Source organism: Polyodon spathula, chromosome 23 (assembly GCF_017654505.1).
Source record: "Polyodon spathula isolate WHYD16114869_AA chromosome 23, ASM1765450v1, whole genome shotgun sequence".
Lineage (NCBI taxonomy): Eukaryota > Metazoa > Chordata > Actinopteri > Acipenseriformes > Polyodontidae > Polyodon > Polyodon spathula.
In genome coordinates this window covers 21,014,148-21,037,177 of record NC_054556.1, presented here as the reverse complement: position 1 = coordinate 21,037,177, position 23,030 = coordinate 21,014,148, and the positions used below count along the sequence as shown (strand labels likewise).

General features: G+C 36.1%; 1 protein-coding gene across 4 annotated transcripts in view; it reads right to left on the bottom strand.

Moving 5' to 3' along the window:
* Positions 1–23,030, bottom strand: part of LOC121298037 (regulator of telomere elongation helicase 1-like) — a 37,663-nt gene that overhangs the window by 7,920 nt on the left and 6,713 nt on the right. For 3 of the 4 annotated variants that reach the window (XR_005947258.1, XM_041224775.1, XM_041224774.1), the window contains exons 6-29: positions 22,266–22,326; positions 20,958–21,033; positions 18,365–18,449; positions 17,893–17,958; positions 15,811–15,955; positions 15,479–15,517; positions 14,168–14,246; positions 12,288–12,385; positions 11,372–11,427; positions 10,160–10,234; positions 9,959–10,040; positions 9,227–9,359; positions 8,487–8,600; positions 8,204–8,244; positions 6,580–6,665; positions 6,419–6,496; positions 6,067–6,144; positions 5,524–5,670; positions 3,736–3,851; positions 3,265–3,388; positions 2,743–2,917; positions 2,415–2,578; positions 1,005–1,100; positions 564–774 (exon numbers count right to left, since the gene is read on the bottom strand). Coding sequence is in view for 3 of the 4 variants with exons in the window: in XM_041224775.1 (XP_041080709.1) it covers positions 564–774; positions 1,005–1,100; positions 2,415–2,578; positions 2,743–2,917; positions 3,265–3,388; positions 3,736–3,851; positions 5,524–5,670; positions 6,067–6,144; positions 6,419–6,496; positions 6,580–6,665; positions 8,204–8,244; positions 8,487–8,600; positions 9,227–9,359; positions 9,959–10,040; positions 10,160–10,234; positions 11,372–11,427; positions 12,288–12,385; positions 14,168–14,246; positions 15,479–15,517; positions 15,811–15,955; positions 17,893–17,958; positions 18,365–18,449; positions 20,958–21,033; positions 22,266–22,326 (2,425 nt within the window). In the remaining variant the exon portion in view is untranslated. The remainder of the gene's footprint in view (positions 1–563; positions 775–1,004; positions 1,101–2,414; positions 2,579–2,742; positions 2,918–3,264; positions 3,389–3,735; positions 3,852–5,523; positions 5,671–6,066; positions 6,145–6,418; positions 6,497–6,579; positions 6,666–8,203; positions 8,245–8,486; positions 8,601–9,226; positions 9,360–9,958; positions 10,041–10,159; positions 10,235–11,371; positions 11,428–12,287; positions 12,386–14,167; positions 14,247–15,478; positions 15,518–15,810; positions 15,956–17,892; positions 17,959–18,364; positions 18,450–20,957; positions 21,034–22,265; positions 22,327–23,030) is intronic. The other variant, XM_041224776.1, reaches the window with a different exon arrangement.

Sequence of the window (23,030 nt, the reverse complement as noted above, 5' to 3'; positions counted from 1 at the left end):
AATCACACTGATGAAATGTCTTTCATCTAAACCACCTCCATATTTAAAAAAAAAAAAATATCACCCTCCACAAGCTTCTCTGTACGCTATTAAACCGCTTTCTACTTTTCAGTTTAAAAAGAAATGTACATGCCACATGAATAAAATCATAAAAACCAAAATATAAAGAACTCCCCCCCCCCCCCGGAAACACCTAGAACATTCATTATGTATGACAAAAATGCTGTTGTTAGCCTCTTTACCACTAGTAACTCTTTGCTTGGTGATCCAGTGGTTAAAGAAAGGGGCTTGTTACTAGGAGGTTCCAGGTTCAATCCCAGCTCGGCCACTGACTCGCTGTGTGTGACCCTGAGAAGTCACTTAACCTCCTTGTGATTCCTCCTTCGGATGAGACATAAAACCGAGGTCCTATTATAAGTGACTTTGCAGCAGCAGTTGTGATGCATAGTTCACCCCCAAGTCTCTTAGTTCCTTTGGATAAAAGTGTCTAGTAAATTACTAAATAATAATGATAATAACAGTCTTCAGCTCAATGTTAAATATGGTTAACCCGATTAGCCTACCTCTTAATAAGTAATGCTTATTAGGATCTCCAGTGAAGAGAGTGGTCAGGTCAGCCACCATCGCTTCAAAGTCATCAGTTTTCTTGTATTTCTGCATTGCCTGTGTGAACTGATCAGAATTCGCCTGGCTCAGCGACTTCCTTACTGCAGCCATGAAAAGCTTGGCCTTTTCTGCTTTGGTCTGCTGAGAGGCTGGCACTTCATTCTTCTTCTAAAAAAAACACACAAAAAACAGAATAAAATCTGAGAGAAGACCCAAAAGAGAAGAGAACACCCAAGGTGACATTGTCACCTTTCTGATAATGTGGAGAACACTGTCTTGAACTCAATGTACTAAACACGCAAAACATCCTGTTTTAGTGTTGGTCACTGCAGCCTTAAAATGTTTCATTTCTTTATTTTTGTTTAATCTCCTGGTTGAAGTCAGTTGAAAGCACATACCCAATCATGGACCAGTTTAATTTTCTTTCTGACCCCCCGCTGCTCATCTTCCAAGCGCTTGTCATGTTGCAGAGACAATGTTGATAGACGACAAGCCTTTAGGCAAAATGGTTTTGGTTGTTAGATTAAAACGTAAAAGTGGACAGCAAGATGAAAAAGTATGAGAATAGCATATTTAGTAAAAATAGGTAATAGTGGTTATTGCAGTAATTCTTCACCACCTGTTTAATGTTTGGTCACCACAACCTAAATTCACAAAAAGTGGAACAACTTTCAGAAAGAAAAGTCAATAGCAAACGTTAATCTGACTTGGACATGCAGTACTGACTTTAAAACTAAAAATGTAAATGTGACACATGCACAAACTCTCAATGCCCTTTCTCACTGCACATTGACCTTGCAAACAGGACCTTCAAGGAAAGAAACAAGCAGGTGGTTATACTGTTGAATCACAAATGAATAACACTAGTCTCTGGCCGTTATTGGTCTACACGGTTAATTATTTAACAATTGAAGAAACAAACAATTACAACATGAAACCTGAATTAATTATATAATAATATCTATATATATATATATATATATATATATATATATATATATATATAAAAATTAACCCACCTGCTCACACATCCTTGACTGTTTAATTTATTCAAAGAATGAGCAAGAAGTGAAAGTAAAAAAAAGAAACCTTTTTTTGTACCTGAAACTCATAATTCCAACTAATCCTCTGAAACTTTTTTTTTTTTTTTTTTAAGACTTGTCAACACTTTTAAATGTAATGTTAAATATTTAGTATGTCATGTTACTTTTAAAAGCATTAAACGGCTGTGCTTTCTTGAAACAGGAAATGCATTGTTAGTAACCCTGACTCATGTGTTTTCAATTCCAACTGCATTCATGTTGTCTAAATGCCATCATTTGTGTCTTTTATATAGGAAAGGGTGTTGGTAATACATATTAGCCCTCTGTCTCATCCCACCCTCAATTGAAGAACAGCAATGAGGACCGATGTGGTCAGCATACAAATACTACAGCTCATTGGTATGCTGGGATCGCAAAGGAAATTTGGAGTCTATTTATGTTATGAGATACTATAACCTCAAGTCAGTGTTGAGAAAAAGGGAGGTTCTATTTGTTCTGTTGAGAATGTAGGCTTTCTACATTCTCAGTTCCTGCACTGAGACAACTCCCTACATAATTATATTGTAGTAGAGAGGAAAGGTTAAAAAAAACAAGAAGGAATCCCTTTAAAAAGTCATCAGACTGGTTTAATGACACCAAACCTGGTTTGATGCAAACATTTCTTAGTGCTGCATTCTTTAGTGATATAGGTTAACGGTCTATAATTATGAATCACAACAGCAAACATAATTAGTCATGGAGGCTGATATTCTGTTGTTTTTTTACCTTTTCTTCCCCTACAAGTTTTTCCACCTCTTGCCCTGGCTTTTTATCATTGTGCTCCAGAGCATCCAACAGACCCACTGGCTTCCTTCGCACCGAATCTATATCAGTTTCATACTCGATACAAAGACTGGCCATACCATCCCCATCGGAATGCAAACCACCATCTGCAAGACAAGCGAGGGGGCGTGCACAAAACAAAATACTGCAAGAAGTTATGACGTTAGGTAACTATGGTACTTGTCAACATAGCAACATTGTAACACACGTATAAAAAGAAATAAGGCATTAAGTGAAAATATCCCATTTCCAAACACAGCTCTCCCCATACCTATCCGTCTCTTTTTAAGACTTGGCACGTGGGAATCCAGCATCTTAGCTTTCCTCACAAAGGAGTTCCCATCAGATGAGAATGATCCACCTGATGACAAGCAGCCACTGGATGCATCTTCAGCTGAACACACTGCACCACAGTAGGCTGAAAACTTGCTCTTGGGGGGTGGCATCTGGTGAGCAAAGAGCACCAGCTGTTATGAATACAACTTTTACACTGCATACAGCTTACACCAGTTTGTCTTGCTTATTGTCCTTTTTTCTGCATCCCAATTTCCCCAACTTCACCTCCAGAAAGTGCATGTCTTTTTTATTCCGATGAGTTACTGTGCATTCAGTGCAATCAATTAGAACTTCCTTGTTCCAAAATAAGAATTCTTGGTAAAAACCCTTAACAGAAGGATATTAGCAAAATAGATTAACAATAGTTCCGGGGGGGAAAAAAAAGAGTTAACTATAGAGAACAGTTTAAAACAAACATGTATATGTATGTACGGTAATCTCATGCTGTTCGACTTACAATTTTCTGAGCAACTCTGAAAAACTGGGACACATCACGAATTATGTGCCCAAAGTTGTCGTACACTTTTACAAAGGGACGGACCCATGATGGCAGCTGTGACCTAGCATCGTTATTCATAAACCTAAAAAAAAAAAAAAAAAAAAAAAAAGCAATGTATGCAGTATTTAAAATCATACTTGGTAAATGGGTGAGAGTTGCTTCTCAGAAAAACCAAACTTCTTCAAACTCCACGAATACAATTCCCATTACACAGAGGGTTTTTGGTACGTGGAGAATTGAAGATTAAACATTTCAGGGTAGGAGGGCACTTAAAGACTGTTAAGTTGAAGCTAATAATTTGCAGCTGTCGGCAACATGCTTTATCATAAAAAAAAGCAGCCAATCGGACGATGTAAGCACCCAAAAACTGAAACTGCATTATAGACAAGAATAACATTTAAGAAAGAAGAGCTTGAATGTGCTGCAAACCTGTGATCACAGAGAAATATTGCTCCAAAATCGTGTCGATGCCTGATGACTCTGCCTATGGCCTGATTCACAGCCCGAGAGGCCTGTTGCCTGTACCATTCCTGTCCTGATAAAAACTGGAAAGAGAAAGAGAAAGCGGTCATGTTTAGACCATGTTGGACTATTTAAGTCTCCCAATAGTGCTGGCACTACCGAGCTGTACCTGTGCTGGCCCTAATGGGCATGAAGTGAAGAAACTGTAATACAGTTGTCTCCGCGTACAGGAACACCTCCTAAGAGAATAATTCGGATTAGGGAACACCCTAGTAGCGAAACTGAATGTTCCCATTGTAAGTGCTCTGCTAACAGAACAGGAACTTTGCTGAAAAGTACCCCTTTTTGGCACTGAAAGCGATTAGCTGCCAACCAATTCAAAACTGATACAGTACTGTTTTGTAACCTGATAACTCAACCAGTTTATTTATTCTTTTCAAAACTGACTTGTGATCGCAAGAGTAATCTAGAGCTGCTGCTGCATTTAATGTGTGCAGGATAGTGCTGTGTTAATAACCATTGTGTTAAAATGAATTTTCATATTCATAAGCTGCATTTTTACTGTATGTAGGGATGCCTTATTAATACATAAACATACGTTTGCCTTTTGCTTTTCTCTTATTCTGTTAATTTCATATGTTGATGCACATGCATCATGACATACACTGCTGTGCAAAAGTCTTAGACATTTTACACATTTTTTTTTTTTTTTGGGGGGGGGGGGGGGGGGGGTGTAATACTACCATAGAACAACCTGCTTTAATACAACAGAATTAACCCATGCCACCCACAGAATGTCATGTCACGTATACATTTTAAATCTATATATACACATATACATACGTATACATCTCGCGCCCCCTTGGATTGCTTCGTGCCCCCCGCACCCCCGTTGAGAACCACTGGGTAAATGTGATGGACTAGCTACTACAACACATATTAGCTGCTCATGTATAGTTTACTTTGAGTTTTTGAAGATTCTGATCAATGTGAATTACGGATTGATAAATGACAAGCTTGGTTTCTCCTTACCCAAACTAAGCTGTATTAATAACGGTCAAAGCTGTTATAATAGTGGAAAACACTAGTGGAGGCTTTGAGTAAATTGCTGATGCTCATAACATTGATATATATTGTAACTCCTGAATGTGCCTAAGACTCTGTCTTAGAGAACACTACGGCTAAGAGAACACTTTGCTTGTTTCCCTAGGTGTGTAGCCACAGACTACTGTAATTATAAACTACATAACTAAACTGCAATGGAGCAAAAACGATAATTAAGTGTTTAATTATTACTGAATGTGAAGGCAAAAAGAAAAGTGTACAGGTATCTTTCTGAGCAAAACCGTTTTGTATAATTCTGTTTAACCCTCATAGCAGTTTTGCTTCATGTATATTATGTGGATGTGCTGTAGTACGTCTCTGTACTGCTCACTGCTGAATGGCATTTCACACCTACATTTAAAGGTCATTCTGTCTCTCATAAATGTCATATTGCACCATGGCATTAACTAGATTCAAATCGGTTTGTCTGTAGCGAATATGATCACGATATGATTACGGATCATTGTGACACTACATAATACATTATGGTGTGTAACAAGATAAAATGATCATCAATGATAGACAGTTTTACATAGAAAGGGCAGCATGCACTCATATTATAAATCCCACTGATACATAACATGTATTTATCCTTCAAGATTCGCTGCTTCGGGTCATGTATCTATCAATAGGACTAATATTGTTCATTACCTTTACTCCACCAGTTGCTTTTCTTTGCATTTCATCCAGAAACTGCATCTTTAAAATAATTTTGGGGTCCATTCTTGGGGGAAAAGGTAGACCTGTGATGATGACCGCCCTGCCATTTGTGTCTGAGAAATCCAGCCCTTCACTAGCCTACAAATGAGACACAATAACATGTACGTTTTATAGCAATGTTTTAGTTCATTGTATAACATACCATTATGGAAAGATGCATGGAATGTTATTGTTCCAAGAGCAGAACAGTGTTTTGTGTGGAAATAACCCTGTTAATGTTATAAAACCATTGATGCAAAAAAGGGTACCCAAGTTGTTTGCAGTCAAAGCCTTGACAGGCATAGATAATGCAGCCAGGGCCAGACAGGGTAACACTTTACAATGGGCAGCTGTTAATTAAAATACAGGGTGAAGTAGGCCTTTTCAAACAAATGAATCCCGAAACTATCAGCACTAGTAATTCACCTATTAAAAAGCAGTACAGATAACAATATTTTAAAAACACACACACACACACAAATAAGTTATACATACCTTTCCTCTGCATACTGCAAAGAAGCTTGCTCCACTTGCTTTTGGATCACTAACCTTTGCATAATAACTGTCCATAACCTAATCACAGAAAAAAATACATACATGATAAATCTATGGGTTGATTTGTCATTCATTTATTATCTTTTATGACACAGATTCAAACTAAATGTCAGGGTTGCTGGTTAGTAAAGGATGTGGTCCTAAAACTTAATTAAAAAAACAAGACGCTAAGGATGTAAACCTCACATTACAGGTGTCTGCACAGTGAAAAAGGTAGAAAAAGTTAACTGCAGGCAAAACTATGGACAAATATTCATAATTAACTAGACAGGCATCGTGTAAAAAGACCAACCTCTGTGAATGCTCCTTTATTTCTTGGTTCCACAAACATGGGCTTCACGCCTTCTATTCTGCTACCATGCCCATTATCCTGAAAAATGTAAATATTAATTTCATGTTTTCTCCATAAACTAAACAAACGTCCCAACACTAACTCTCAGGTAAACTACGTACCTTCCAGTACTCAATCGTTTTATCCATGACAGGGTAGGAAGGAAAGAAAACCAATAACCCATGTGGTACCACGCGTCCAACATTAGCTGGGAATAGAAAAGAGAAAAAAAATTATTACAAATATATTCTTATGGTATTTTCTTGGGAAACTGAACTTTAAGTTCTGACGTTTCTTTATACCTTCAAACAAAGTTCTTCAAAAACTAGAACATCATGCTACCAAGGTAACAGTCAGTGCATTCATTAAAAAAAACCAAAACCAAAAAAATCTGAATATTAGTTTTGTTTAGATGACTGAAAAAGGATAATCCAACTATAATCCAGTGACTGGATGACAAAAGTTCATGTAAACGCACTGAATTACGGTCCTGCAAAGTTACCCAACAACGTGCACACTGAAAGTGATCAGTCTGTTTGAGAGGACGTTTTCCATAACAGCATCTCTTCTCACCTCACAGCGATGCAGATTTGTTTATTTCTGGCAGGAAACCAGAAACAAACGAGAATTCAATCATTGGCTGATTTTGTCACCAAAGCGTTGCTAGAGTATAACAATTTTTCAAGTACACACATATTGACAGCAGGAGGAGGGCGACGGAAAATCCAGCGCCAGCAACTGTCTGTTGTCTGTCCTTGGTACTGTCCTGAGGGACTGCTTTGTAAATTAGATCATGCAACCCTTGGGAAAACAGAAGCACGAACACAGACTGAAAATATATGCATGACTCCTTTTACTTAAATGAGTCATATGCTTTTCCAAAAGCCCTGTACTCAAGGGTACTTTGTGTACCACAAAGCCATGAGAGCAAATCATTTTCCCTACAGTGTATTTTTTCCATCTTCTTTATTACTGGAAGAGTGTACCATGTCCATCTTTAACGCCACGTGCCTAAGTCTAAAATAAATGAGCTCGTATGCAATAAACCATGCATCTAGCTGTTGTAATATACACTCATCATATCAAAAACCAAGATTTCATACAGAATGAGTGAACAGGATGGCTTTGCAGGGATGACATCAGACCAGAAATTGAGACTCCAAACAATGAGGAATGGAAGGTGAATCTGTGACGCCACAGCGTCCAGAGTTTTATTGCAAATAATAATACCAAACAAAAAGATCCAAACAAAGCACACAAAAAAGGACACAGCACTTGCGGCCAAAATAAAAAGGTAAACAAAATGGACAACACTAAACAAGACAGTGGACGAACAGACAAACAAGTACTGTGCTGGCACTTCCAGCACGCTGTAGCAATTGTTATTTCAACTCCAAAAACTACTCACTCTCATCCGTTCGCCACTCACAAACACACAACGCCGAGTGCGTGAAAACATGCAGCTTTTATGCAGCTATACCAATCAATCATTCAATTTGAGTCTCGGTACAACTGCACGTGAATTAATAAAAGCGCAATTCCCCGTGCTCACATTTTACTTGCACGTAAAGTGCTGTGTAATCCTTGTGCCTAAATACAAATATACATTTTAAACACTTGTGCTTGTAACCCATATTTATAGCCTGTATATTTTATACATAAACACCAACACTAACACACTACATACAACATAAAACACTTTAATAAACATAAAGGGGCGGGACACTCCGCCACAATGCCACTTACTGACAGTCTTCCCCAGAGATGCCATGTAATCAGGTGTAAACCTTAAAAGCACAAATAGAGGCACCGCATTAAATGTATTTCAACAACACTGCTTTCAAATAACACTTTCTACTGGCTAAAACACTTGTTAAAGTTCATTGTAAAATTACACACATAAATACAATGAGTTTGTTGTATAATTTCTACTTATTCTTTTGGTGTGGTTGGCAACTTGGAAAAAATGTGAAACAAGAGAAAAAAAAAAACACATATGGAATGTATCCAACTGATATGACGCATTTACCTTCTGTCAAACGATGAACTCAGCTGGATCCCATCTGGCCCTTTAGGGACAATTCCTACAAAGATCTGATGTTTATCAATCACATGGGGGTTTTCCAGGGTAACAGGAAACTCACTACAATAAAAGGTACTATCCATTAGGTTTTCAAACTAACAATAAAGCCATCTATGCATAAATGCAACCCAATGTAATCTAATTTGGCAATGTACATTTACACTACAGCTTGACTTCCTACAACTGCTAAAACTGATGCTTAAAATCAGGGTTTATTCAAAAATCACTAAAGAGAGAAGCCACAGATATACAGGGGTTTGCAGAATACAGATATCTTAAACATAATTTAATCATCAAATTAGAATATAACATTTCTCAGTTTACTGTTTAAATGGAAGAGATAACAAGTAGTGAAGATTGTTACTATTCCTTTATGTAGTTAAACTGAGAAACGTGATACATAATTTGAGTATTACATCACATTTACTTCTCCCTGGAAAAAGCCCTAGATCAGATTTCAGTGTGAGAGTTATAATTGGCTGCTCTCTGGCCAAACTGATTCAAGGTACATGCGACTGCAGCCTATTCCCTGTTTGTACTTGATCGTTTTAATAACTAGTGCGTTATTAAATATGTTCACAAACTCAGTATTCAGTGAACAAAAATTGTTCTTACTCCTCAAAAAACTAAAAAGATTTCCTTCCTTCTTGTTTTTGAATTCTAGTTTGCTAAACAACATGACTAACATCTGCATTTCGGATGTGAAGGAGGAGAGTGGGGAGAGGGTTCCGCTTGTCAGGATGATGGATCGTACTCCTTGGCATACCAGCTCATTCATGCTAAATCCAGGGGAGAAGCACCAGTAACTCAATACTTTCCCTACAAAAAAAAAAAAAAAGAAATAAGTCAATTAAACATCTCCTGCGCAGCAAAAATGTTTCCAGGAATTGAAGTATTTTAACCGTCAAGAAGTTAAAAGCTTTGGTGTTTATTCAAAACCACAAATTACTTGCTTGACACAAAATACCATACAGGATGCATACTCTATGATTTACATGTATGACACCACCATAAACATATGTAACACAGGCTAGATCAGCAGTGTCTGCTTAGTTGTAAGAGCCAGCGCCATCTATTGTACCGATGCTGTACACTGACAGCAATGCAAAAAGAAACTTAATTCACTAGATCAGTAATATTCGGCTCTGTCCAGACCTGTTTTTACTCCAAGCATGTTTTAACCTAGTTAACTGAAGCTGCTAAGAGGCAATTAACTAATTTAGGACCTGGTTAGAATAAAGACCAAGGCTGGAATGGATCTCGAGGGCCACAGTAGAGTACCACTGCAGTAGACGGTGTTTGCTCTAAAACCTAAAAAGACACATTAAATGTCACATGCTATATAGGTGAGAAAAATATGAACCGCTTAGAATGGAATCATCATAAAAAGGCATGAGGACAGAAAAAAAGCACCATACCTTGCTTTTTTGTAGAAGATGCCGACCATATATCAGTGTTCTGTTTCCGTTTCTGATTGCTGTTATCTGGTTGGATATGTACCTATTAAACCAGATTTTTAACACACAAGACAAAAAATAAATAAAAAATAAAACATTTTGTAACCACATACTAGATATTATTTGCTGAAAAAACAACAAAAAAAAAACAGAATTGTTAACCTTATAATGCTTTCCAATGTTCTGCTCCAGTGCAGAAACAATACTGCCATCTGGTGGATCACTGCTGAACACAATCTAACAAAGAAGAGAGGAATACAGTAACTGAAGAGTGTGTAAATACAGTGTTAGGAGTAAAGTGTAGTGGTTCCCACTCCTGGTCCTCAAGGGCCACTAATATGACAAAGTGTGTTTGTCTTTCAACATGGAGAACTACAGTCATACTCACAACCTTCTAGATTTTCTCCTTTCCTTTTTTTTTTTTTTTTTTTTTTTTTTAATTGTTTGCAATCACTCTTGGCGATTCTTGCTGCAATTAATCAAATACTGCATTTATTTATTGTTTGGTCATTCTGTGTTCAGTAGCTCGGACCGCGCGTTCAGGAGCTGTTCTTCAATACAAGTTGCGTGCCTTTGACATATGTAATGTAGGCTAGATCAGGCTAGCATAGTCCCAGCACCACCTTCTGCAGTAATCCAAAGTGGCATATCTGGATCTTTAAAGACACTTCGCCTACCAATGTAGGCTGTTCGAGAGTGTGTTACATACATCTAGGGCAGACAACTAGAACTGAAAAGAACACCCATTTAAAAAAAAAAAAAGAGTAATATTTGAGTAGTCACAGTAATAAAGTCTCTGTAAAACATAATTAAATGCATAATACATAAATACAAGCAATCAATAATAAACTGTTAAATTTATATACAGCACAACTTACTACACAGGCCAGCAAAATACAATTAGGATTCTGCATTATAACATTTGAAATTATGTATAGGAAATTGCTACAGCGTTTGTTTACTTCAGCACAGAGCGTCACTGAAAGCCTCAGAAAATTAGATTGTAACAGTATACCTGCCAAACTATAATACATTAGCAAATGGCAAGGGGCTTACTGGAATACAGCACAACATTTCCAGAGCATAGAACAGAGACCGTCAGCAAAACTCAAGCAAGAACGAGTTTCTAGGGCCAGGGAAATACTGCCTGGAATGACTTTTAATAAGACATCAAGGTGCACGGGAATCTATGTGCCTCTTAAATGTTATAGTCTGAATGTGATGTACATTGCACACAAAAATATAACCACACAGGTATATGTTTTCTTTTTTCAATTCTACTTCCTTTTAATTCAATTTTTTCATAGTCATTAAAGGTTTAATATCAGGGCTGAAGTCTCTGTGTATATTCCACATTGCACTAGCTTTCCTTACCTGAATAATATCTGAGAGCTTTTGTAATCCCAATGTGTTTATAAAAATGCCACTGCCTACAAAAAAAAAAAAAGAAAAAGAAAAAAAGAATCAGACTTAAAAGTAATCAAGGCGGCAAGGAGTAAGGCTTCTTAATAGATATTGATCCTTTTTCTTCTGCTTCACTGAGAGGTGACCTACACTGGTCTGGTTCATTTTTCTCTCCCCTGACAGTTAACTATCCGTGCAGTGCATTAGAAACTGCCAGCAGACATGAAACTCTGCAGTGACAGCGCTTGCAATCTGGTGTCATATGTTTGTTCTTTGATGGGAAGCATATGTGATGTAATAAATACATCACTGCAAGCAACATGTACAGTGCTAATCAGTGGAATGATGCTTACAGGAGTGGTTAATAGATTACTTGTAGATGATTTACACAAAAGGGCAATGAATAAATTAAACCTTGATTTATCTGTCTCTGTTCCACTGCATATCAACATTAGATTCAATATGGAACAAGCGCACATTCTTAGATTTTTTTCAGGAAACAGTTACAGTACTCTATCACCTTTGCAAAGATATCAAATCCTTCCCTTTACCTCTTGAAGGGAGAAATGAAAAACAAACAGTATAAGAATAATGAATTAACAGATTTTGCTGGCAGAAATCTGCAGCAAGCATTATCTGGATTTGTTGGTTATAGTTAGTTCTACATAGATTAGATAATGCAACATAACATTACAAACATAACTATTAAAAAATAAATGATACAATTACTCAAATGGTAGAGTAACATGTTATGCTAAGTCTATTATCATATATTACAAAACCCAATACCTCTTACACTTATTATAAGCATGACTTCATTCACCCATAATGACAGATAATGAAAGCACGTGTGTTATTATAATATAATAGACTAGTAACTACTTACTTCCTGCCAGAAACCCAATTATCATTTCCACAGCTTCCAAGATACCAGATTTTGTTTCAAATGTCAGCTGCGCCTTTTTAAAAAGCTCAAATATAAAGCTGTATATAAAAAAAAGCAACTCTTGGTTAATGTTCATTTTTACATTACAGATGAAAATCAGACATGTGTGATCTCAGGGGAGTACCTAGTGGGCTTGAGTCGCTTCAAAAAGCAGTCTCATATGAAAAATTCATCAGACTGTAATAGTACACAGCGCATTGCTTTTACTGCTATATAATAAAAGTCATGTAGAAGGAGATTTGCTATTAGAAAATGTTTCCAGAATTTATGTGTCTCGCCATGTAACACCAGCTAAAATCCATAGTCTTCACTGGAAACTGAGAGCAATAATATTTTCCTGGGGCCTGTTTGGAAACAGCGATGCCAGAAACTTTTAAAACATATTTTTTAAAATGTATTTACAGGCTAAAATGACCAGCTATAAAATAACGCAATGCAATGGAAACGGATGCATAAATAATCTGCAAGTAATCTGCAAAAAATAAAACAGTTTGGGTTCAGACTTGATAGGCAATACGGTACTAGCACATATTGTATATTTTAGCCAATTTGTCGGAATAATCATTTGAATTTTGAAAGAATACTGGAACATGAAAAACCCATGTTCATCACAACAGAATTATTATTATTTTTATTTTAAATTCAGCTCCACTCGTTAACCAGAGAATCAGTGTTCTGTAATTCCTAAAAATCTTTGTTTGAAATATAGGGTTACAATTTGTCATGCAATCGTGGAGCTATTTACTGTGGTGTCCGTTTGAGAGTGCCCTGCAGGGGCTGGCACTACACCTGCAGAAGCATGGTCTGACCTTTTGATATTTTTAAAATGGAACAGGTAAAGCTACACAAAAAAGCTAAATAACTCCCTGTTATAGCCAGAATTCATAGAAAATCATAAAAGCAGCCTTTTCAGAAGTTACAATTGAAAAAAGAGGGTGGTATTTTTTATGTAAACAACATTTGCTGTGGACATCAGATCTAATTTACAGCGACGTATCTGTGCCCAGATGACTAGTCATTAGCTCAGTCTCACTCTCTCTCTCTATTTCAATTTATGTCTGATGATAAACAACGGCTTTGTAAAAACATTTTAAAAGTACAATATTTTGTGAAGGAAAAACTTCAGCCTTTAATAGCTCAGCCTCAGTACAATACAGAACAGTATGCGGAAGATAGAATGACCATTAGCCTGATACTCATCAATAGGCAAGGTAACACCACAGCTTATTTTTGGCAGCACTGTGTTTCGTTATTCTAGTACTTTAGACTTTGTCAGTGTGTAATGAATTACATCTAGTTCTTACCCAAAACTACTTCTGATTTATTTATTTACTATGTTTTCTGGGGGGAAAAACAAAAAACAACAAACATGCCTGGTAAAATACATTAATTATTCAACAAATGTAGGAAACAAAGTTCTCCTATCAATAACCTTTACATATTTCCTACAGGATTTCTGTGAGGAGTTTAAAGTACTGCTGCAGTTTAATGAGTGCCCCAATGCTCTGCACACACCCTTTACAGACTCCAATTACTTCCAACTTCAACCTATGAAGCCCTCCCTCGAGGATCCCTAGTATGTGACTTTTTGAGATTGAACAGCTACCTGAAAGTTCCTATGCTTCATACAAACTGTAACAATGCCAGTACAGAACGGGGGCTTGCATATTTATATATCTATAGACTTATGTAAATCTCAAATCAGAGAGATAAGCCATTTAGAAATTACTTCAAAAAATTCTGAATCAAGAGAATGAAACCAACTTTTTTTTTGTATGTTTATTTGTTTACTAGAATACTATGAACTTCATGCCACTCACCTTCCTGGTTTAGTTACTCCTTTGCCATTTGCAGGTAGATCAATTGAGTCAATGGCAGCTTCAAGATCCAGAAGAATCACTTTGATGGGAATAAAACAAAGATTAAAAAAAAAAAAAAAAGGTGTTTTTGCATTTCATTTTTAAGGAATTTACAGTGAAACCCTTGACTGGTATCCCCAGCGTACCACCTTATTTAGGCATGTTGACAACATTAAAAGGTTAAACAACATTAAATCATACAAAAAAAAAATCCTTTTAAAAAAAGGTTTCCAAAATGTTGTTTGTATTGATTTATAAATCAATGATCTTGCCTACACTACACTCCGCTGATACAGTAGACTCTGCGGATTCTCAGTCTTGCCCTGCACAAATTGAACACATCTTTGTTGTGCTCTGCTTTGTGCCAGCCAAGCTTGCAAAACGGCTAATTGGCTAATTTCCTTGTGTAAAACGTCCTGGGCAATGGATTGGCGTGTGGCGCCCTGTCGATGGCCTGCAGCCGCAACTCATTTGTTTTGACCTGAAATTTTTTATTTTTTTTGTATTCAGCTCTTGTTTTGAATCTTCTAGCAAAACACATTTTTGTAAAACTGGAAAGCATGATTGTAAGTATTTGGTGAATGCTTGCATTTTTTGATTTTTCTTATTACAATTTTACGGCGTGCCTCAAAATGCAGTCTCACGGATAGGTCGTAAAGAGCAAGCATGCTAACATTAGTGTTTTGCAATACCCTTAGAAATTAAGGCAGTCCCCTAAATATATATTTTTTGTTTTTATTTTGTTCTAGGAAAATGCTGAAATAAAATACATAAAACAAACGCATTCTACTGTACAGAAGCGTGTTTTGGCAGACAATTTACTGATGTATATCCATTAGATATCTTTAAGGGCTGCTCATTCCAAAACACCAGGTTTTGAAGCCAGAGATAGCAAGAGCTTTATGACATTCATGTACAAAAAACATCTTTGTGCTGTTTTGGCTTTACAGGGGATGCATCAATGGGACTTGACTTTCCAGTATTTTAATATGCACAATCCCAAAATGACTTTACCTATTCTATTGTGGTATACCAAAAAGAAAAAAAAAGAAAAACATATTTTTCTAATACTATAACTAGATGTGTTTTTTACATAATAGCACGGAACATTACTGCACAGCCCCTGAACATCTCAAACTCCCTGGTTAGCTAATTACCATCCTTGTGATTGATATACATCTTGCATAAAAATAATAATAATAAAATAATATAAAAAAATAATAATAATAATAATAATTTTCATTATATAAATTAAATAGTGTCACAACTTACTTTTGATTTTAGCTATATCAACGACATCCATTTTCAGTCCTGCAAAAATTGTAGGCATTTGTAAGTTAGATAAACAGTAAGCGCAGATACATGTCTAACTGACTTGAAGTTACTTACAAAACAACTAAGGCTTGAATTAAACAAAAGTTTTATGCCACTGCTGTAGTGGTGGTATCACCTGGATTTAATCCAGGCCACACAATGATGGTGATAAAGGGGTGGGGCTGAATCTACTAAACACATCATAAAAGGGTTTTGTTTTTCTAGTTCTGTTTTAAAGCCTGTAAACCAACAGATTATTCAGTGCTTCACATTTCATACTGCCTTCAAACCTGAGGCAGCCGCTTCCATGTGAAACTCTTCACTCTGCCCGACCCTCTTGGCCTGCTCTGAAAGCACTTGGTTCACAGCTTCGATCGCTGTTGCGATGTCATAAGGAGTCAAGTCGAAGGAGGCAGACTCCTCGCATGTCTTCTCCTAAAAATCAAAAGAATTGTTGCAAATAAAAGGACAAATCTTGGCTCCATTGTACTGCTCAAAAACATATCCTCTGTATTGATTATACACAGTAATAGACACATCTGTGTGATGGGAATATAACACAGATTAAAAAGGCATTCGTCTTTATTGTGCCTGCATCACTGCCCCTGCAGTTTTGTTTATCCCTTTATATTAGCAATCTCGCAGCAGACATGCTGGATTTTGTTCAGTATGATAGATGACATTGAAGCACAGCCTGCCCTAGGCTTGCAGCTGCAGGAAACAAACCTTGGCAGAAATTCAGATCTGCCCCCCCAACCCCCCCAAGAGCCAATTATCTTGGAATAAAAGCAACAGTACCACAGCATCAATGGTGGAACAGAAAACAAAAAAAGAACTGCATTTTCTTAACTAACAGCAAACAAAAGAAGAAAAAAGGTTGCAGCAGGAACGGTAAAGTGTTTTTTTCCTATAAGAAATCATGTTCCAACTGTGTAGAAAATAAAATGACGCAATCCATGCCTCTGCTTTAATAAGAGAAGCAATGTAACATTTTCACTTTGTTTGTACTTGTACTTAATGACCACTAACACTTTTTGAAATATTCCAAACCAATATGGAGTACATATGTATTTCTAGTAATAATAATAATAATAATAATAATAATAATAATCATAATCATAATAATAATCTTAACCAACATAAGGAAGTTTACTGGAACAACCTCTGAACTGCAACATTAAGCCGTTTCAGTGGAGAACAAAATTGCATCAGTGTCATTGTCATTTAACGGTAAAATGCAAAGCGAATCACAATCCAATTGCTGAACACCTGTTATTAAGTCTACCACATAATGTTGCTGAATGCAAAATGCTCCTCTTATACAAAAAAGTGCATAAATTAAAGAGCAATATTCATAAATTCCAATATTCCAATGCGATACACCCCATTTACAAAACAGGCAGGATGTTCGTAAATGTCAACCACCCAGAGCATATCACTTATCTCTCTGAAGAAATGATCCCATGTATAGCTCAAGCTGCATGAATGATGTACCCATCTTTCACAACCCCATGTCTTTATAAACAAACGCAGGCAGCAAGCAATTTCTAAATGAGCAAAAAAGTGCACCCTCTTGGAATGAGGAATGCCATCTCCACCACGCATTCTCTTTTTTGTTTTCTTTTATTGCTTTAAATTATTTTTCTCTAAGTTGTTAGGGGGTGAAGATTTGCCTCCATGTTAACCCAGATACGCCTGTCAAGACTGCATTGCACTTCAGAAAGGAGAGTTACTGCAAGAGAGAATGCTTGTCACAGCTGTCTGGAATAACATTGGTTATACAGACCCTGTACATCGAACAGGCTCATTGAAACAGCAGCCAAGGTTTCCTGCAATTTGACAATGAACAATGAATTCCTCTGGTACAGTGTACCACTTTATTTTCTATTGGGGATTGCAATTTCACATTAGTGCTACTTCTCTAAACACCAGCAGTATTTTTTATTATTTATTTTTTTTTTTTACATTGCCCGAGCTACTGTACTCTCGTTTGCATTCTCTGCATTGTCATTCTAATTCTCATACTCAATAAATCAACGTATGACATATCAATAGTGCTTTCTCCACAGATGTTTGGGAATGCACAGAGGAAAGCAGTTCCATTTTAAATAACAGGGATAGCATGTTGTAACACTCACCTGCTCTGATTGTTTTCACTGCAGTCAACATATCAAACATTTGACTATTATCTTAGTAATAACCGTGCCACTGAAATTCCTATTGTAACACATTCCTTTCAATTAAATACACTGAACACACCTTTATTTAATTACATACAAAACCACCACCAAAATACATTCATTTCCAGGCTGACCATTTTTAAAACGGCAGCTACTGTATTACAGTTTTTCTTTTTTGTCGAAACTGCTTACCACATTGTGGGCTTCATCAAAAATGACGACAGCTCCTTTCAGCTCTATGTTGTGCGCTCTTCGACTCTGGAATAACAACACATTATTTCTTTATTAAAACAAATGCACATGGAGAAAGATACAGCTGTCCATCAGGAATTAGATCTGAACTTTGATACCCCAGCCAAATAACAACACTGGAAATGGAAACATTAGAAGGATAAACAGCTCTGTTATGCCCCTCTTTAATAGCTTGCCTGGTTCATTAGGGGCCAGCATAATTATAAGCAAAACAAAACAGCAAAATGTACCTTTTAAAAAAATGAAAGCCATTTAGAAATCTACAGGCATAAGTAATTGTTATCACTGGGGAATTGTGGCATTATTTTTTGGTTGAAGCCCCATGTAAATTAGGTAGAAATACACAGCTTACAGACATACAATGCAATAAAGAGATATATTCATAAAATAGATCATAAAATATATAATTTACCTTTGGATCTAGCAGGTAGTTATAGGGCATGAAGATAATGTCTGCTTGCTGCTTCAGTGACCGAGACAAATAGTATGGGCAAACTCTGGAAAAATACAAGTGGAAAATTGCAAAGATTTTTAGATAAAATGCTGCATATTGCCAATGCAAAACTACAAACTTCATCATACATGTATTAGTTACATTCTAATGAATATTCATCATAACACACGATCATCTAAAATAAAATATCACTTTACAAATTGTGTACGTAATGTTTAGTATTTTAGATACCCAATAATTAGGGCACTGCATTCTTCACAACTTGTTTTTTTTAACCTATAATTCAGTCTTAAACCTCCAGATGTCTGTGTAGCCACTCCAGCTTAACTGATTAAAATAGTAACTAACCTATAAAATTCGGACTAATTAGAAAATATTCCCTAATCACGAGGGGCAATTAGTGCCATTCCAGAAATTGATGGGTTCAAAGAAAAAGCTTGCATCAAGACTTGCTGTTTTAGAACAAACAGATGCACCAACAAACTCAAAAAGCATTTCTTTGAGCGACCGCACTCAGAAATATCCACCTGGTGTGCTGCACACTGATTGGCATAACTTAGTTTGAAAGCCGTAACACTGCAATTCAAACTGATAAGTTGCTGAATTAAATACATGCCGAGCACTGGCACGAGAGTTGCACAGCACATAGGGCAGAATAAACAGTGTGTTGCTAAAAGTTTCAATGAAGTTTTGGAAAAATGGACAAGTTACTACAACCACATTTTATTTAACTAGCTCACAGGTTTCTAAAGGCAGTAAGGGTTTTAGACCCACAGCATGTTTGTAGTTTGGATAAAGAACCCCTCCTCTTAGATTGTATTCCAGGGTTTGATGCGCACTGTAAATCAGAAAAGGAGGGATATCAACTATATGCAAAAGAAAAAGGTAGTGGAATTTATTGGAATTTTTGAGAAATGCAGAACTATTGCCCAATTTAGCAAGAAAGGCTAAAATATTTGTCAGTTGTTACCAATTTTGTGGATGCTGAAAAGTGTTTCTTAATATGGACACATTTTTACAGAGCAACGTCAATCCATGAAAGAAGACCGGGTTAACAAAACTGGCAATGTTTAAGTTTTTTTTTTTTTTTTGTCTTTCATGCAAACATAAGTAACACTTATGACCTTCTTATGAACAATCTTTTTTTTTTTTTTACATTATATTTAAAGAACAAAACAAAACCATTAAAAAGAAAAAATAAATAAAACACAGCTTACATATGTTACAGAATCTATCAAATGTCAAAATTCCAATAACTGATTATAATATCTGTACTGTTGTGGGATCATTGCCAGAAACGGGAAATCAACATAATATATATCTTCTGTTGACGAAATATATATTTGTGCCCGGTGACATCCAGATATCAAGAAAATGTATTTTTTTTTCTAAATTATTTGCATAAAAGTGTACTGGTGAATTAAAACCCATAAATATCATATTTACGCGTATTTCAAGTTTTCTGAAATACTGAAAAAAACGTCCTTGAGCAATGCTGTTATATGTATTCACAGAGGGTTAAATAAATGTCAGCAGCCATTTACAGCATTCTGACATAATGAATGACTGTTGAATGGTTGCTCATTATGTGGCTTACTGTCGCACAAAAGCTCAATACTATGGATGACTTATCAGAAGCCGCTGTGAGACTTGTACCTTGTTTTCTCAACTATATCAGCTTCGTACCATGGACTCTGCTGCATCCCATTTACCGTTCGACAGGAATACTTAGTCGCTTGCAAAGTGTCACCTTAAAACAAGACTTACGGGTTGCATTATTTCAAATATGTGTGGTTTTTTTTTTGTATTAGTTTTTTTCTCTCAAAACACACACAAAAACAAAATGCGATACTGCTTAATGCTACTATAGATGCCACTATATGTTTGGCCCTATTTTGATAGTAATAGAAGACATACTCCTATGATCTGTCATAGCTCCTCCTGCAATCACAAAGTGAAAATATACCACTCACTTAATATCAACTTCACTGCACAGTGTGATTTCTCTTTTCAAAGTACAGTAAATATCTTTTTTTGGTCATTACACACATTTCTATCTCACAGTAAATAGGTAACTACAGTAATAAGTCTACTACTTTGAGAATTTTTAAATGGAGTCTTAAGACTTACTTTTTTTTAAAGGCTTTTTTATGATTCTGTATTTCTGTGTTTGGGTTCTGTGTTTTGATGACTTGTATTTTCTTTTGTTAAGCACTCTGAGACTAATGATTTTAAGGGCGCTATATAAAAAAGTTTATTATTATTATTATTATTATTATTATTATTATTATTATTATTATTATTATTATTTATTATTACTACTACAACTACAGGTGACTTTATTTAAGCTGCATCTCTTAAGTAGGTTTTATTTTTCAATATTCAAGGGCTGTTGATTGCTAGTGGCATCTTACATTAATATTCTGTGTGTGTTTTTCTTCAAAGAGTAAAAAAGATTAAATATACAGCCTTAAAGCTCTCCTTTATACTTTTCCTTAGACCATAACTTCAGATAAATTAAGCTCACCTTGAAAATAATAATAAAATGTACCTGTGCTTGTTGCCATTTTTCACTAAATCTTCCACGTCCAAAATTGTGTTTACAAGTTCTTTCTCTGTGCTTTTTTCTGGAAAAAAAAACAAACCAGTAAATACACAAAGTGTGTCAGTTTCGCCCCTATACTGTACTGCTGCTATAAGTCAGAGATGTTTGCAGGGTGTAAGTGTATCCACTAGCATTACCGTCTGAAATGCTTGGCAAGACATTTTTTAGGGTGCTACAGTATATTGACTACAATACATTAAGCTATCTAATAGACATTCAGGGAAACTGAAACCCTTACCAGAATTACTGAAACCAAATATATTCTGAAATTAGCCAAATGTCTGATTCATGCCCCCCTCCCCCTCCCCCTCCTGATCTGTGTACTGAATTACAAGAACACAGGTTTAAACATTCACCAGGCCTGAAAAAAAATACTTTAGATAAAGGACACACATCATAAATCCTATTAGCATATAATAAGTAAGGACACAATCTTACAAAGATCAGAAAATGAAACACTGTACTCCCACTGGACAGCAGTTTCAGCTGGTTTATAACTGCTTGATTCAGCACAAACACTACTGTGGAAGCTACAAAACAGTGTATATTGTTCACGGGGCGTTTTTTTTTTTTTTTTTTTTTTCAAGATTCATCTATTTCTGTTGTGTTTTCCAATGTGTTTTTCATTTCATGTGTGCTTGCTTTCTGGATGGGAAGGTGGTGTTATACCTAATGTTTCCACCTCTGCACCATCATGTTCTCTTTCCTAGGCAAGATCTTTTCCATAGAAACAGTGCATCCAAATACACCCAATCCTCATCCTTTTCTTAGTCTCTCTCTCTCTCTCTCTCTCTCTCACTTTAGCAATCTGCTTGCCCCAAGCCAAACCATGCAATATTTATAAGGAAATGAGTGTGTCCATTTAAACTGCAGCAACCGAAGCACATAAATTGCTTTTAAAAACACTGGGGAGCATTACCACACATGCTGAAAGACTCTTGTGATAACTGTCCTAGTCCCTTCTTTTTTTTAAGACAGTTGCAGTTTGACAGGATGTAAACGATAAACACTTACAGTATACAGGTGACCTTCGAAAGTGGCCAAATACAGTGAAACCTGTATTAAAGTCTAAATGTGCTGCATAGTATGACTATCTGTCTAGCATGTCTAAGAATCCATATGTTGGTATTTCCCATTCTGGTCTATAAATACCACTTTTAGATACCTTGAACAATCTTTGTAAACTACAGAGACATTTAAACATCACTGGTGCATTGCTCATGTTAGCTCTTTTCAGCAACACTTTCACTGTACCTTCAATATTGTTATAGTATTGGCAGGAGTGAGACGTCAACTTTGCTCTGCACGTGTGGATCTGGAAAAATAAAAGAAATGCATTTCCATGTTTTACTTTTAAACTGCATCTACTGGATTGGTTATTGACCCCCACATTAAAGAAGTATTTACAGCATACACATTTTGTTGGCATACCTATACCCAGACAGAATCACTTAACATCATCATGATTGAGACGATGTTCGTTACCAATAGGAAAGGTCCGTACAAGCACTGTACTATATTATACTTGAGAAGCCAATCATGGAGTTGGTTTTGGTTTTAGGAGCAGTCAGCAGGTTCTCACTCACACAAGGAAAAAGCTGTAAACACTACTGGGCTTGATACTTGAACAACTGTTTTGCCTGCCATGGAACTGCTTACAAACTACAAGACGAAAGAACTTGAAATAGTATGTACTTGTCCCGACTGCTTCTTCAAATGAGCAATGGACAATATTTTAAAACATATTTTCTTAACAAGCAACGCTGCTCACCCATTTTTGTCTTGTGCTGAAGATGTTTTAGTTTGTTACTTTTTTTTTTTTTTTTTTTTTAATATAACACCATAGGTACAGTATTTCTTGTTAGATTTTGATAAGTCAAGTTTAACTTTTATTAGTATATTGTTAAGTACATGGAAAGCGGTATATAATTCAATACGTTAACGTTATTCAGCAGGTTTCATTTGACTTCATAAAGTAAAATTAGTTAATTGAATAGGGTGATGCAAAACTTTTGGCCA